Source organism: Gekko japonicus, unplaced genomic scaffold (genome assembly GCF_001447785.1).
Source record: "Gekko japonicus isolate JY-2015 unplaced genomic scaffold, Gekko_japonicus_V1.1 scaffold323, whole genome shotgun sequence".
NCBI classification, from domain to species: Eukaryota; Metazoa; Chordata; class Lepidosauria; order Squamata; family Gekkonidae; genus Gekko; species Gekko japonicus.
Window position 1 is genome coordinate 519,341 of NW_015168661.1, and position 17,230 is coordinate 536,570.

The 17,230-nt window shown below is 43.9% G+C and overlaps 1 protein-coding gene across 1 annotated transcript in view; it reads left to right on the forward strand.

Annotated features, from left to right (window-relative positions):
- The window catches only part of PRKG1 (protein kinase, cGMP-dependent, type I), a 710,261-nt gene that overhangs the window by 512,022 nt on the left and 181,009 nt on the right, over positions 1–17,230 (forward strand). The window contains exon 7 of the mRNA XM_015415260.1: positions 10,193–10,258. Within this exon, the coding sequence (XP_015270746.1) occupies positions 10,193–10,258 (66 nt within the window). The remainder of the gene's footprint in view (positions 1–10,192; positions 10,259–17,230) is intronic.

The window sequence follows — 17,230 nt, forward strand, 5'->3', positions numbered from 1 at the left end:
ACTTATGAAGGATGAAGCCGTTAAAAATGTAATGATCTCCTGGGGGAAAGATATAGGGGAAATTGAGGAAGAGCAATGGGCAAGTATGTGGAAATCTGTCAAATACATGAAAGCGGTTGCATATAAAGAAAACGTTTATAAGATGTTCCATAGATGGCACTGGGCACCAGTTAAATTGGCCAAATGCTACAGGGGATATTCCGATAGATGTTGGAAATGTAAAAGTGGCAAAGGTACTTATTACCATATGTGGTGGGAATGTAATATGGTACAAAGATTCTGGAAAATAGTTAGAACAGCCCTCCAAGAAAGTCTAGGTATAAACGTAGCATTAAAACCAGAAATATACCTGCTAAATATGATCCCCAAAGGTTACAACAAACAGGATGCGTATATAATTAGCTATATCATAACAGCAGCCAGACTGTTAATAGCACAAAACTGGAAATCTGAATGCTTACCCACTAGAGCAGATTTGATAAATAAAATTCTAGAACTAGCCAGAATGGACGATTTAAGTTTAAAGATGCAAAATAAAAATGAGAAGGTACACATAAGGAGATGGGATAAGGTATATGTATGGATAGAACATCAAACAGAAAGGTAACTAGAAAAAGATTTGACATGAACTGTAATACTGAAGGTTGCACCACCAACAGATAAACTAAATAACTGGAAATGAATGACTCTGAATTGTAATCAAGCCAATGAAAAATGGATATGTATATTCTTTTATTGAAAATAATAAAAAATTTAAACACAGGAAAGAAGAGAGTTCTTTGCCTTTAAAAAACCTTTATTACTAAGGGTAAAGGGTTCACGGGATTGCTACAAATTAACATGATACTAAGAGCTACATTTCTAAGCTTCCTACAGACAAGACAAGCACACACGTAATGGAGAATTCTCCTTCTTCTTGACCCCTAGGAAGGAAGTCACCTGAAACAAATGACCAATCTGCATCAAAGTAGAAGTTACTTTTCCCGGGATAATCCCCCATTGGCTCAGTGCCAGGTATCCCTTCCAGGTCAGTCTAAACAATAGCAAACTAGGAATACAAGTTAACCCTATAAAGACTGAATCAGACCTTGTAAACACATACATTTCCAACACTTACAACTTGTGCCTGTTCCTAGAGATGGCATGCACTCAAACAACTGCCATTCATTTTGATGGTGTTTGGCAAGAGAAGTCTGTTTCTAATCTACAGTTGCTATATGCCCAGAGATAATGTGAGGAAGCACACCGTGTGTTGGTTTTGGATATGATGCTGAGGCCAAGAGATTATCATGATATTTTCTGGGTAGCCTTGGACAAGGCGTTATCATTCATTCTGAACTACCCTTTGAGGAAGATAGGTAAGAACTGTAGAACACTTTGGCTATGAATTAACACATCCTTTAGTGTTCTTATGTCTGTCTAAATCAATATGTTGAAATGCACTTAATCCTGCGTGATGTTGTGGCTGACTTAATTTTTGCTTGAAACAGCTATTGCCAAGACCCTACATCTTGAAACTACTAGAGTGTTATGTATTAAGATGGCTGTGACCGCATGTGACTCCACCATAGGGTGCCTGCTAGGTCAGTCACTTCCCTATTGTATGTGTGTGGCCTTAGGTTAGGAATGGTATCAACTGTATGATGTAAAACCGCTCAGAGCCCTTAGGGGGTGAGCGGTATATAAATCAAAGGAATAAATAAATAAATACCGGACTCACAGATAGGGATGTGAATGCACCCCCAAAAATGGCCCCTTCGGGCCCCTTTCGGGCTGCTGCGAGCCGATTCAGATTATTTGATCTGAATTGGCTTGCTGCTGAATTGCCGCTGAATTGAACAAGAGGATCAAATTCTATGGGTAGTAGAAAAAGTAACTTTTTCCCCACCATAGAGAACAATGGAGGGGATGGGGGCAACCTCTTTGGGGGCCTGTAGAATTGGACCCCCTGGTCCAGTGTTCTTGAAACTTGGTGGGTAACTTGGGGAGATGCTCCAGTAGCTACTCTACGAGTTAGGAGCCTCTCCCTCAAGCCCCCTACCCTCCAGCCCCCATAATATATCCTATGTTTTCACCATTTACTTCAATGGCCCATAGGATATGATGGGGCCGAAATTGACATTCGGCTGGCCGAAAGACTCCCCAATCGGCTGGTACTGCCAAAATTGACATGCGGGAGTCTTTCTGCCGGCTAAAATTGATTCTGCCCGATTCAGCCAAATCCAAAATGGGCCGAATTTATTTTTTTTTGCACACCCCTTCTCACAGACCTTTGGGTCTAGAACAATAGCCACTGCGGATCCTAGTGAGAATGGGAGCGCTAGGATCCTGAAGAGAACCTATCATTACCGGGGCCATGTATATAGAATCTATCACGGGAATTGGGAGTGAGTGTGTGCACAAATATAAGCCGGCCTCGCATAGGTTAAGTTATCTCTTTTCATTCCGATGTAATCAATAAATGAGCTGATTTCACTATGCTACGCTTGGAACTCCACTACTTTACATAGAGTCAACTTCATTAACAGCTGATACGCCGCAACAGAACTTAGTTAATAGCTTCTTCCTCAGATCTCAGCTAAGGGAATTTTAAAACTGCTGCTCTGAAGCTTAACTCTCCAGTGACTTTGAACATTTGGTTTCAGCCCACACTAGCTCAAAGCTCAGCATTTGACTGTATTCTGTTGTGGTCAGCATTTTTTGTTCACTTCAAACTTGTGATGTTAATTTGCCAGGATTTCAGTTGTTCAGATGTCTAGCATTTATGTTTAATACTACTTTAATACTTTGTACTTCACATTAAGATAAATAGAACATCACTAATTTGTGCCTTGATTTGTCCAGTGTTATTAGTTTGGATCCTGAGCAGGGCCAGTGGAGTGGTGCTAGACAAAGACAAATTCCCTCTCTCCCCATCTCACTGCAACCTGTTTTACTTCTCAAAATCATTCTCCTTCTGGAGAGGTGGAAGGTAATATTTTGCTGATTTCCCCTTGTGCTGCAAATCCCCTAATTTGACCCCTCTCACACTCAGCATCCACCTAGACACATGGTTTTGGGGTTGGGGGCAAACATGGTTGAAGAGAGAGAGAAATCAGTAAAAATCCTCTTCCTCTCCTCTGTAAACAAAAAAGTTGTTCCATTGGAAGAGCTGCTGCTGTGTGGAGAGAACAGCCCTTTGGATCCAAGCCAATAATGTTTTGCTCATGAATCCCACTTCAGCGACAGACAGTTTATAAAGAAGAAAAATATTTCACATGTATCCATGACACAAATTAAAAGTCATGATAACTGTAAACTATTCAAAGACTAGATATCTTAGTTAGATATCATTGAATTATATGTAAGAATTGTTCATTATTAGTTAAAAGCAAGTGGGGACCCACGAGAAAGTTGCTGGAGTGGCTATCCACTTCCCCCACCTTTGCTTTCTCCCCTCCCCTCCTACCTCTCTCTCTCTCTATTTCTGCTCCATGCCTGTAACGTCCTCTCTCTTACTGCTCCCCCATCACATCCCGTCCCTCTCTCTTTTCTGCCTTCCCACTTCATCACCCTTTTCTCTGTTTATGGCCCCTACCCCATCTCACTTTTTGCCCATCACTCTCCCAGCCTCCCTCCTGCTTCCTCCTCCCCATACAGCAGCAATAGTGGTGACAACTCTCCAGGAATCACAGTGGATCTCTCAGCTACAGAGATCAGTTCCCCCTTTGGGTTGGCAGCTCCAGGTTGGGAAATTCCTGGAGATTTGGGGGTGGAGCCTTGAGAGGGTGATGTGTGGGAGGGAAGCAACCTCAGCAGGGTATACCATAGGGTCCACCCTCCAAAGCAGCCATTTTATCCAGAGGAACTGATCGAGGAGATCTCCAGCTCCCACCAGAGATCAGTTCCCCTTAGGGCTGCCAGCTCCAGGTTGGGAAAAATCCCTGGTGATTTAGGGGTAGAGACTTGGGAAGGTTAGGTTTGGGGAGGGAAGCAACCTCAGCAGGGTGTAATACCATAGACTCCACCCTCCAAAGCAGCCATTTTATCCAGGGGAGTGGATCTCTGTCACCTAGACAGAAGTTGTAATTTTGTGTGGTCTCCAGCCCCTACCTGGAGGTTAGCAACCCTAGTTCCTCTGGAGGGTGGAGTCCAGGGCTATTTTTGGGCAGGAACACACAGGAACGGAGTTCTGGCTGGCTTCAGAGTTGGCCACACCCACTACAGTCAAAACCTCTGTGTGCCTGGCTACAGAGGGAAGGCCTGGAGAGTGACCCCCCCCCCAGCGACTCTGAGGTAGGTGGGCCAGGCGGGGCCTGGAAGGATCGGAGAGGCATTTAAATGCCTCCACGTGCCTTCCCCAGCCTGGGCAAGCCAAAGGAAGGCATGGGGTGTGGCCTAATATGCTAATGAGTTTCTGCTGTTGGGTGTGGCCTATTATGCTAATGAGTTCCTGCTGGGCTTTTTCTGCAAAAAAAAAAAAGCCCTGGTGGAGTCTATGACATTATACTTCTGAAGTCTCTCCCCTCCTCAAGCCTCACCATCCCCAAATCCCTGGGAATTTCCTGACCTGGAGTTGATAACCCTACTTCTCACCCAACAGCCAATTTACCTTTATCTGCTCCTCCGTCTCCTCTTCTTTCCCTCTCCCTTCCCAGCAGCCACTATCAAGGAAAACTGTGCCGAGTTTTGTGGTGTCACAGTTCCCTGCCCCATCCTCTTCTTCTTAGCTATATTTATTTTATTTACTTCATTTATACCCTACCTTTCTCCACAGTAGGGACTGAAGCAGCATACATTTTTCTCCTCTGCTCCTTTTTATTCCACACAACAGCCCTGTGAGGTAGATTAGGCTGAAATCATGAGACTGGTCCAAAATCACACAGTGAGCTTCCGTAGCAAGATAAGGATTCAAACCTGGGTCTCCCAGATCCTACTCTGAACCTCCAGCAGCTATATCACACTGGCTTTCATAGGGTGGCTGCTGTTGAACAGTAGCAAGCAGCCAGGCCTAGTTGAGTCATGCAAGTCGAGTGGTATAAAGTCACTCAGAAGTTGCTGCCAGTCCTCTCATTGCCAGTCTCCAGGTGGGACCTGGAGATCTGCAAGAACTACAGTTGAACTCCAGGCAACAGTGATCTGTTCCTCTGGATAAATGGCTGCCCTGGAGAATGGACTTTATGGCATTATATCCAGCTGAGGCCTCTCCCTTCCCCTCCCCAAACCCTGCACCACTCAGACTCCAGCCCAAAATCTCCAGGAATTTCCTAACCTGGAGATGGCAACACTGGTCAGGTCTGGCCCCAAGGAGCCTTCCCTCAATGGCCAAAATAGGCCTGGAAAGTACTCCACATCCTCCCCATTGCTTTTACTGTCTGAAGAATGTAGGGTTGCCAAGTCACTTACCACTAATAGCGGAGGAGAGTTGGTCCCTGTCCGGGACATTTGCGCGTGCACATGCTTTGCACACACGCTGCAATGATATCACCCGGAAGTGATGTCATCACGTTGGGCACATCGATGGCTGATGCTCTAGCAATCAACCTGGAAACTCTATGGTACCATAGAGTTTTCGGGCTGATTGCTGGAGCGTCAGCTGGCAACGTGCCCAGTGTGATGATGTCACCTCCATGTGACATCATTGTCCTGGGCACGTTGGCCCGAACCAGACACTTTGGGGGTGGGGTTCCCCCCGCCGGCCTTTTCCTGACCGGTGGATTGGAGACCCATTTAGCAGGGGAACCTCCGCCCCCCCCCCCGGGGACCTGGCAGCCCTAGAAGCATGCCTTAGAATGCTGTGGTTGCCTAGCAACAGCCACTGAGGGAATCCATTGCTTAAAGTTGCAGGCACTCCTTTTATCATGTTCAGATTTTTTAAATCTGCCTAGTGCATTTTTTTTTTTAATTACACATTTTTCTGCAAACTTGGGCCCTTTGGGGGTTTGTAGAAAGATCTGTCTTGCCCGTTCACTGCTCCAGTCATCAGATTTAAGTATCCCAAGATACCCTGACTTGGCTATTCGAATATAAAATTCTAAATGGACTCGATCTCTGTGAACAATTATTCTCCTTCAGAATGATCATTGGTGTATTTCAACCACTGGCCAATGGTGATATATATTCAAACAGGTCGAGGTATCATTGCTTGTAGTTTTCTCAGTGGAACAGCAAGGCAATTTTAGACTCTGGACTTAATGGTTTTATGTGCTCCAGAATGTCTGTCAAAAACACAGTCCTCTAATGAATTGTAGGAAACTGCTGAGCTGGGCAGGACAATAACATAAAGGTTTTGGATTACAGATTAGCTCAGTCTTCTTGTTTTGGGTTAACAGGTGTCATGTTTAAGTATGTGCTGGTGGAAAGCATTTGCTGCTAAGTCTGTTGAGGGCAGAAGGTCACAGAATCCCAGCTAAAGGACTACCAGGGATGAGAGGAGGTACCCTCAAGTAGATGAACTCTGTAATCCAGTGCTCAGTATACATTTTTCCAGCGATACACAGGAGATACTTCCTGAGCAGCTGTGACCTTTTTCAAGCCTAGAGGTTTTCATTTGGAAGGTCTGTAAAATTCCAAAGCTAGTCCAGACTGCAAGAGAGGTTTGCTGGGCAGAAGAAAACAACAGCTTTTCAGAAAAGGGAAATGTTATATACAAACTATGGGCTATTCAGACAGTGAAAGTGACTCTTCTGAGAGAGAGTGCTATTTGTCTGGAAGTAGTGATGAAGATTATGGACTTGAAGCTGGAAAAAACTCAGAGTTAGTGCTCATGAACTATATTTTAATAAGGATTTTGTGCTGGAGCTTTTTGGTTTGGGCACTGCAATTACCTAGAGTGTTGCATTATAGTGAACATTTGGCTTAGACTAATACACAAGGTTTATTAACTTGTTGCATGTTTGAAATTAATGTCGTTTCTGAAATCATAACCTTTCATTTTTTTATCAAGTTGCATTAACCTAATGATGTATTATGGAACAAAATAAAACCCCACACCTTGAACAGAAGATAGTGATATCTAATAGTGAACTGCAAATAGTATCCTTGGGTTAATATTCTTAAACTGCAGTGTAGGAATATTAAAGTTCTTTTTCTTTCACTAGCCAGAATTTGAAGCTTAAATTCTAAACTAAATGCTATTGCATAGTAGTTTTAGTTGTGCATTTGACCTTTTAGAAACAGTAAGGAACATCCCCCCTCATATTGTAACATGTTTTTAAAAAGAAAACAAATGTAAATTCCGTGTTTTGCTATCCTGCTTCAGCACAGCAAAATCAGTGTTGTCTAGGCAGCATATATATTGTGTCACTAACATGGATAACTAAAAGGCCGTATTAGAAGTTCACATGCAATGCTGCAAATGAACATAATGCTCTGCAGTTAGCCACTCTCTTGCACCAAAATGTTATTAATATACTGTCTGGTTTCTTTTCTTTTCTTTTTTTTTGCATTGTCTGCTCAGTGCTGATATAATGGCTACACAACTGATGCTGATTTATAATGACAGGCATTAATTTGCGTACTTGGGCATCAAGTGAAATTAGTATTTTTATCAGAAAGAGAGCAGAATCCCATTTGTTTGCACACTTTCTCTTTAGAAAGTGACATGACACACGGTTCCCATTGTTTGGGATAATTATGGCATCAGATCGAGACAACGATTTTACCGGGGATTAACTTTCCTTGTGTCACTTAGCATGCAACCTAATATTACATGCATCCTGTTGAACTATGACTAATTGACTTTATTACTTCATATTCAGCTAATTTAATAAATAATTAGGACCTATATATTTACAAAATGCTCTTTGAAATTACATTGGTTTATCATTGCACATAATTGTACTGTACATAATTGTAGCTTTATAAAGGGTCTGTCCTTTTTAAGCTGCTTCCAGCAGCAGGTGGTGTGGGAGCAGGTAGGAATGGTGTCCACACACCCCTATTCCCTCACTGCTGCCACCCCCAACTCTTGCTCCTCCTCTTATCCTCCATGCACCTGGGCAAAAATCACAGAAATTATGCCATCATCCCTGTGCCCCCAGAACCCCCATTTCCCTGCTAGGCCAAACTGTAGTAGTTCAGCAGAGAAGTGGGAAAAGCCCTTGAAAGGGCTAAAGTAGGGGGAATGGTGTGCAACAGTGGGCTGCCCCATGCCATTTTGAATTTGGAGCTTAGCTGTGCCCCCTTCAGGGGCCGCTATGGTTGGAGTGTCCACCCTTAGCCACCCCACAGTTCCCCCATAAACTGGAGTAAAAACAGGTGACTTTCCCCTCTGGTTTAAAGGGGAAAGCCCCAGGAATGTCAGGAGTTCTACCTAGCACAACATCATGTGGATGTTCTTTAATCCAGGAGCTTCCTGCATTCCACGCAGGGAAAATCATTGCATGAACGCAGCCTGTTTATCACAAGAATTCTTTCACACATGTGAGTTTAGGACCTAAGCTATACATTGTCTGTTGTCTTGCACTGAGCAGTACAGAATGCTTGATGTAAGAGTGCAGGTGGTTCCTTTTGCTTGTGCAGAGTCTTCACCCCTGGCTCACTGAAGGAGAAGGAACCTGCAGTCCCGTACTGGTGGTCTCCTGAGTTTTCTCAGAATTACAGCAGCCTCCTGTGAATTGTTAAGAGATTTTCCCCCCCGTTTATCCAGAGATTCCAACTGCAATATATTATTCATTATGCTTTGATATTTTGTAGCGAGAAACTTCATTTATAACCCTCTGCACACTGCTTTAAAAATGTTTCCATACTGTATCAAAACAGATACGGTATTGATTTTAAAATAAGTCTGTATTTCTTCAGAGACCTTTTAACTAGCTCAGTTCCTTTAAGATGACTGTATTCGGTCTCCATTCTCCAGTTTTGTACTGGAGGAATAATCAGAAACCTTCAGAGGTCCAGTGAACATTTGTAAGAAAAGCTCCGGAAGATTAAAAGGGGTTAGGACATTATCTTTTAAGGAAGAGGACTGATGAAATGGGGAACAAAATGTATGGTCATATCTGTCTCTATGCTTGTACCTTCAGATATCAATGAGACTTGCTGAGATAACCAGCTGTGATATCTTTTACTTTTCTTTGTGGGAAGTTTATCCAGGTTTATAAATTCCAGTTCAAAAGTGCTGTTGTAAGCAGATACACCCTTCTAAAAGCATTGACTTCAATGTCAATCACTCCTTTACAGCTGTCCATCAGCAAACTGTGTCCAAACAATGTGATGATTTTTATCTGTAGGATCATGTGACTCCTTAAGCCAGCTAGTAGGTTGGCATTTCTTAGGTGTGGGTGTATCATTAGAGAAAATTTGCAAATTGGATTTCAAGCAGAATTTGATTGATGTTATTTATTTATTTATTTATTCGATTTACTATCCCGCCATACTATGTTAGTATGGAGTTCTACATATAATATAACTCTATACATTTTGAAAAACAAAAGGTAGATCTCTGGTTATTTCATGATTCATACTTCTCAAATCTGAGAGCAATACTTTCAGAATAACAGTAGCGGGGGGGGAAAGGCAGAGAAAACCCATGTTTGTATCCCATTTGTCACTTTTACCTCCACAGTCTGTTTTACCCAGCTGTACATTGGGCGGGAAACACTTTGGGGGTAAGGAATTAAGGGCAAAAGCTATGGGTGAGGAGGTAGTTTAGAGAACAATAGTTGCATGTACGTACATGACACTTTAAAACATGTCCCCATTTCAACCCTGAACAGAGCAGAGCTCCGCCTCAGTATACAGGCTTGCTGTCTTCACATAGTCCACAGCCTTCCTACCAACCTGATTGTTACCTGCAAGTGTTCATTTTGAAATGGCATGGAAATTATGTTACTGGCACTCAGCTAAGTATTCATGTTTCTGATGTAGCCGGGAGTGCTAAATAAGTTGCCTGCTTCTGCCAAGTTGAATCACAAAATAACACACACCAATAATCAGGAAAAATTAATTTTTTTGGGGGGGGGATCTAAATGACTGAGCAGCTTAGTTGTTGAGAAAACAACTTTGTATGTAAATGCTGTTTTGTGAACGTTTCTGCAGGGCCGCGGGATAAAAAAAACCCCTTCACATTATTGTCTGTTCTAAAATGTAATAAATTGCTAAAAGATCATTCTCATTTGCAAGGTGCGTCAGTACTCTAAGTGTTTTTACAGCACTGTTCGAGACAATTAGTGGAATGTTCTGTCTAAAATATATGTTATTGTCCTTTCAGGGAAGATGTCAGGACAGCCAATGTGATTGCTGCTGAAGCTGTAACGTGTCTTGTCATCGACAGAGAGTAAGTATACCATTTTTTATCATATGATACAAATAGTCTGATACTGATGTTCAGTTATCCATTAGGAACTGACATTGTTTAACCTTCTTAAACTTGTATTGGGGTCAGATGGTCCTCAATTAAGTCATTGTTTAAAAGTGAGGTGTATTTTTTAATGGCTCTGTGAAATACTTTTTTGGGGGGAGGTCTGAACTGAGCGAAACCTTCACTTTGCATTTTTAAAAGTTTTTTTCTCTCTGGGCAGAGGACAGGCAGGAGAGGGGAAGACAGTTCAATTGTTTTCCAGCCTCAAGCCTCAGTCACTCTTTTTTAGAAATGCTTATTGGTCTAGCAAGAGACAATGGGATGGTCAAGCTCTTCCCTCCCCCAGCAGGGAACAGAGATTTGGAAGTAGTAAATCCTAGAAGAACTTCAGGAAGAAACTTCTGGAGACTTCAGGAAAAGCTTCTTTGACTCAGCCTGATCTGGTCAGTGGGTGGGGAAAAGACAGGTGACAAAAGTCCTGGGAGCAAGAAGGAAGGTCTTTTTTTGGTGCTGATTCCATCAAAGCAGACATAACTCTTAACTGAGGTCTGGACGAGGTAGCCATTGCCATGTGCTGGACTTGCACACCTGAAGGAGTCTTCAAGATAATGGAACTCTGTTGAATATCTGGTAACTTTCTAAGCTAAGGAGCCTGCCTTACATTTAACATCTGATAGGGCATGTATAGAGGAACGGATAGCGTAATTGCATTTTACCCTTTTCTTTTGAATCCCTTGCTTAGTCTGGTGCTTTTCTAAAGAGTATGCTTGTAAACATTTTCTTTTTAATAAATATGGTATAACTTTTAGGAGCTGCGGTGGCTCAAGTGGTTAAGACACTGAACTGCAGGCTGTGGAAGGTCAGTAGTTCAGCAGTTCCAGACCTGGGTGCCGCAAGACAGAGTGAGCTCCCGTCTCTAGTTCCAGCTCCTGCCAACCTAGCAGTTCGAAAGCAAGAAATTGCAAGTAGATAAATAGGTACCACTTCGGTGGGAAGGTAACAGCGTTCCGTGCGCCTTGGTGTTTAGTCATGCTGGCCACATGACCACGGAAACGTCTTCAAACAGTGCTGGCTCTTCGGCTTTGAAATGGAGATGAGCACCGCAACCCTAGAGTCGGATTTGACTGGCTTTCGAGCAAGGGAACCTTTACCTTTACCTTTATAACTTTTAATCCTGGTAATGGTTCTCTGTACCACATAGACCTCTACCATCTTGGACACGCTAATTTAAAAGGAGAGCCAGGAAAAAGGAGAGGGAAGTCAGTTGGCAAGTGGCTGCTCCCCTGGTGGTACACAAGGCAGCAAGCTGTCCCTGTGGTAACCAGACTCTGGGCAGCAGGAGACAGAGAAGCACAGCCTGACAACTTAAAAGGGAAGCTGAAGAGAGTTCTGAACCTCCCAGTGAACAATTCCTACAAAGGTTAGGTGGTAGCAGCAGTTGAACAGAAAGAGAGAGAGAAGCCCTTCCGGGTGTTGAGAAAACCCAGGAGGGCAGGGTGAAACAGGGCCAGCAGGCCAAAGTAGGAATGTTCTGCCACAGACTCCAGTTTATGTCAAGATTGTGGTTATAGTACAGAGATACAACTGTAGCATCTAGGATATGAAATTATCCCCAATGCTAATTCGATTTGCGATCTCACACTCTTGATACATTATTTTCCTTCCATTCCAAAGCCCCTAGAGGTATGAATATCTCCATAGCATTTCTAAACAGCTACCACCTTTTTATATCAAGTGTCAGGTCAACACTGTGATGTAGGCATGGGTACCAGAGTAAGCCTACAAGGGCTAGTTTTTTTCTCCTCACAAGACCGGTATGGAAGGGCCTCGTTTTTGTCTTGTAATAGTGCTGAAGCTGCGGCCTCTGACTGTATGCTGGGGATACACATTAGTAAGTGTCCTCTCCTAGCTGGAAGTAAGGGCAGGGCTGAAAGGTGTACTGAAATCTGGGTAGGTAAGGGTAAACCCTACCCTGCCTGGATGGCCCAGACTAGCTTGATCTTGTCAGATCTCAGAAGCTAAGAAGGATTAACCCTAGTCAGTATTTGGATGGAAGACCAACCAAGGAAGTCCAGGATTGCTACATGGAGATAAGCAATGTGCCCCAACCTGGGGCTGGGACTTCCTGCCACCCCACCATGGCGTGAAACAGGCCACCCCAATCCTGGGCACAGCGCAAAAGGCCGGGCACAAACCCCACCATACCCCGTGCCAACAAGGGGCAGCTCGCCTCATCAGGTCCCAGAGTCGGTGGCCTGAGTATGGGCATAGGCTGAACACCTGGGGAGCCCAAGGTGAGAGCCAGGCCAGGCCACGGGGAAGAATGCAATGGGGAGGGTGCAACCACGAGAGAGGACAGCTCAGGAAAAGAGGCACCACCGAAGTGAGAGGCAGGAGCCCTACCAGAGAACCAGGCTGGGGAAGTGACGATCTGGGAAGAGCTGACATCGATGAGAAAGCTGCCTGGCTCAGATGCAGAGCAGAGTAGGGGTGTGTCCGATGGAGGGGGGCGGGAAAGGAAGGAAAAGAGGGTGGCAGAGGCAGCCTATGGGATGAAGGGAGAGGTGATTGACAGGGAGAGGGACCACGGGGGAGGAGACAGAGGGGAGCGAGGGAAATAAAAGGAAGTCAGGACGCTGAGGCTGGGGAGGAAAATGGAGGCGAGCTAGATGGGAGGAGTGAGCAAGAGAGAGGGGGCAATTGAAACACTGCCGAGCCACTGACACTGGAGTGCTGATGGTGGTGGCATAACCCCGCAGCCCCAAATTCTGAGGCCTCCAGCGATCCCCAAGGGTGAGTCCCACCACAGTGGAGGGTGGGGTTCATTGGAGGGGTCACATGGGGCGTGACACAATGGCAAACCACCTCTGTTCATCTATTGCCTTGAAAACCCTATGGGGTTGCCATAAGTTGGCTGTGACTTGAGGGCACTTTCCTCCACCAAGAGTAACCCCTATACACCACAGTGAATACTAGATGCATGAAACATTTATTGTGAGATTTCATTGTGTTGGCGTCATCTGCATCCCAGCACACTGTATGTACTGTGTTTCCTTCTGCTCTTATAACTGGCTTGAATCATGGTTTAAAAACACACACAAAAGGATGAGGCTTAAGCACTAAAGAGCAATTGACTCTATTACAGTGGAAGAATACAGGGAGTATAAAGTAGGCACCAGTTAGGGAGAAATGTGATTAGGTATTTTGAATGTCATTCTGAGTTTAATCATGATCCTAAATTTGGGAGGTTGAACAGTTACAAACAGTTGTCAACAAAATTTTTTACAATGTATTATGGAATGGTAAGAAAGTCCCAGTTCCAAGGAAATATGTAGTCCATTTTAAATTTATGACCCAGTGAAATTTCACTGGGGTTATGTCCAATAGAAGCAGATGGGGGACGTTAAGAATGTCAGCTAAGTCACTTCTGTGACACATTTGCAAGAAAGGTTCCATGTTACATAAAACAACCATTGTGCTGTACCAATCCATAGGGGAAGATGGAAATTAATGAACCCAATTAGATACTTTCAGCAGATATTCATTGAGGAAAACCCGCTAAATGATTACTCATATTTTATTTGAACGATCCTGTACAAACATTTTCTCATTGGAGCTTAATCATAATTAAAATAAATAGGTGGAATCAATCCAAAAATTACCCTTTAATCATCAAGTAATTATTTATGATTTTTGTGGCAACGGCCTAATTATTATTTTTTTTGCTGCCGACGGTGCCCTTGAAAGTAGCAAGAGGTGCCAATAGAACTCTGAAGACTTGCAGCTAATCCACAGCATACCAGAAAATTTCAGTAGCGTTGTGCAGCTGAGTGTGACTGGGTTTATGCTGTTTATAGCCGAAAATGTACTTTGTTGCATTGTGAACCTGGAGAATCTGATTTTCTTGGTTTCCGGTTTATGACGGTGCGCTGAGCAGACGCACCTCCTGGACCTCCCGGGGGTGAAGCTGCGCTCTGGCCGAAGGAGGGGGTGCGCAGGATCATCGCCCCCCCAGAGACCTGGCTGAAGGGGCTCTGGCCATGGGACTCTCGAGGGGTTGCCTCTTCGCCGGTGCGATGCCAGGGAATTAAGGTGCCTCTCCGTCCCGAAGGTTCTTCGTCCTTTGAGACCGAATGGAACCAAGCGATGCTGACCGGGGCAAGCGCAGGAGGTCAAGCGAAAGAAACGGAGCTTAAACGAGGTCTGAGGACCAACTATGAATGTGAGTTCAATCTAAGTGTTTAAATAAAAGGAAAAGAAAGCTCCCCAAACCCCCCACGGAACAGAAAGTGAGGCGAACGGGGGAGGGACGCCTCCTAAATGCACGTACTTAAAAGCGAATTGGAGGAGGGGAGCAGAAGAAAAAGCAAATAAAACTGTTAAGAAAGACTTATCAAGGTGAGTTTGAGCGTACAACCCCATATTCAGAGACTTTTAAAATATCGGTTAAAGTAAACAATCCACAAAGATGGCGGGAAGAGGACGGAGAAAGAGAAACTTTTAAAAGCGAAAGGGACTGAGAGTCCAAGACCGGAAGCAACCAGCAAGCTGGCAAAGACATTGGCGGAATCCATGCGCCTTCTGCTCAACCAGATGAATAATCTCAAGCAGCTGCTGTCAACAATGAATCAATGTGTCACCACCCAGCAAGCACAGTTGAGTGAGACACTTAAAATGATGAATCAAACAGGTGAGAAGGTGAAAGAAGTGGACACCACTGCACAGAAGGTGAAGAAGAAAGTACAAAAGCTGGAAAAGAAGCAAATCTCCACGGAAGATCAGCTGTTACAACTGCAAATGGAAAAAGCTAATTTGATTCTTCGCTTTCAGGGCCTTCCAGAGCCTAAAGGAGAGAATCTGAAGGAGAAGATGAGTGAATTATGGGCCCCAATGACAGAGATCTTTGCTGAGCAATATGGATGTGGCCTATAGGTCATATTCGGGATATATAAAGAAAAACAATCTTCCTGGGGAAATAGTGATAAGATTCTCGAAGAGATGTGTGAGGGATGCAATCTTGAAAGTGGCATCTGGAGCTCCTATGAAGGTTGGAGATAATGCTATCAGAATCCTAAAAGACATTCCGTTTCAAATAAGACAAAGGAGAAAGAAGTACAAATATTTAATTATTTTTCTCCAGACAAACATAATTGGATACAGATAGCTAACACCAGAAGGCGTGATCTTCAAAATCAAGGATAAAAAGGAAAAGATTGACTCTGTTCAGAAAGCACAGAAATTTTTGAGAGTCCAGATGGGAGAGCCAGAGGAGGAAGAAAAAGAAGGGATGGACAGTAAGTCCAGCAGCGAGCTGGACTCGGGGTCTTCCGGAGAGGACTCTCTATCAGAGAAAGTCCTAAAAGTCCTTATAAACTGCGGAAGAGACTGGGCAAGGGGAAATGAAGGCTGAAGGACTCTGAATTGTGCCTTTGAAAAACTTTTTTTTAATATACTAGATGCTTAGGGGTCTTTCGAGTTAACAGTGATAGTTAAGATATGAAAAAGATAATACTATAGTTGAATCAGTTCATAATGGGATTAGCGTGATTGAGAGATAACGTGTGCCAAGCTAACTAGATGATCTCCTCTCTTGGGTTTTTAGATAGTAGTGGGTAAATTTTCTTTATCCCTTAAAGTAGTCCCCTTCCCTATTTCTGTTGTAGTCTGTATCCTTTATAAAAATGCAATTAAAAAAATCCCCTCTGGGGGGCCAAAAAAAAAAGAGAATCTGATTTTCTTGTTGGCCTATCTGTTTCTACTTCTCAATTAATTATGTACAGAAAGCTAAGTGGAGAAACTTGCATTAGATTAGTGGGAAACTATTAGGCTTCGTAAAAAAAAGTACATGCCTCTGTTAATAGGTTACATCAGTTCTTTCAAGATGGCTCCTCACAGATTATTCAAGCTGCGCATTAGGGATGCAGGCCTGTTGGCTATTTATATCTTGCTTACTCCATAAAATGTGTGACTTAGAGCCATGGACAGACTCTTGTGAATGGTGCTTGAATATGCTCACATAGTTTCCCTGTAACTTCCAGGGAAGGGAAGCTCAGCAGGTGTCAGAACCCACAGCTTACAACGAAGTACACGCATTCAGGAACGGTTATACTTTTATTGCAAAGCTATAGATGCAGTAACACAGGCACTGTTAAGAATGGCGGCAACCCATTGAACATAATAGGATATAGGGCATTTGTATGCACCCCCCCCCCATGGCATGGGCCAATTAGCTACCCTCCCGCGGGACCAGCTAGGAAACCGTTATGTGGTGAAAGCTGGGACACAGTAGTCTCTCATGGTACATAGGAGACTTCCAGACAATACATCCTCCTCCTGCACATCTGTAGCGATAAGCATTTCAGCACAGGCAGAACAGCAGAGATAGGAATGCAATAGCAATTAGCAAGACAAAGAATGAACTCCCCAACCCCCATGGCAGCATAGCTGACAGCAGGGGGGAAAGTGGGATGTACCCAGTGTTACCTTAAGTAGTTGTGAGGGTTTCCTGAGTTTATTGGGGAAGTGGGATGTAGCCAGTCAGCTACCTTTCTGTTGAAGTGATTGAGGAAGCCAATCCACACTGGACTGGGAGCTTTGCATGCTGCCAAGAGAAGATGAATGATATGCAACTAAACCTCTAAATTCCATTGATTTCAATGTCTTGATCAATGATGACTTCCTGAAGTCAAAGGCAGGAGTCACTTGGGAAGGATCCAATAGTTCAGACAGTTCAGATGTTGCTCTAAGAAAGGCTGAAGGTGGACTGAGGTCTTAAGTACTCCTGCAAGGAGATGGAGATGCAAGCCACACCCTTCTAGGAAGAGACTATCAGTTCTTAAAGACACTATGGGTGCGTTCAGACAGGGCGTTTCAGCCAGCATAAACTGTACCAGTTGGAACCGGAGCAGTTTATGCCGGCTGAAACGCGATCACACTCACCTCCTGTCT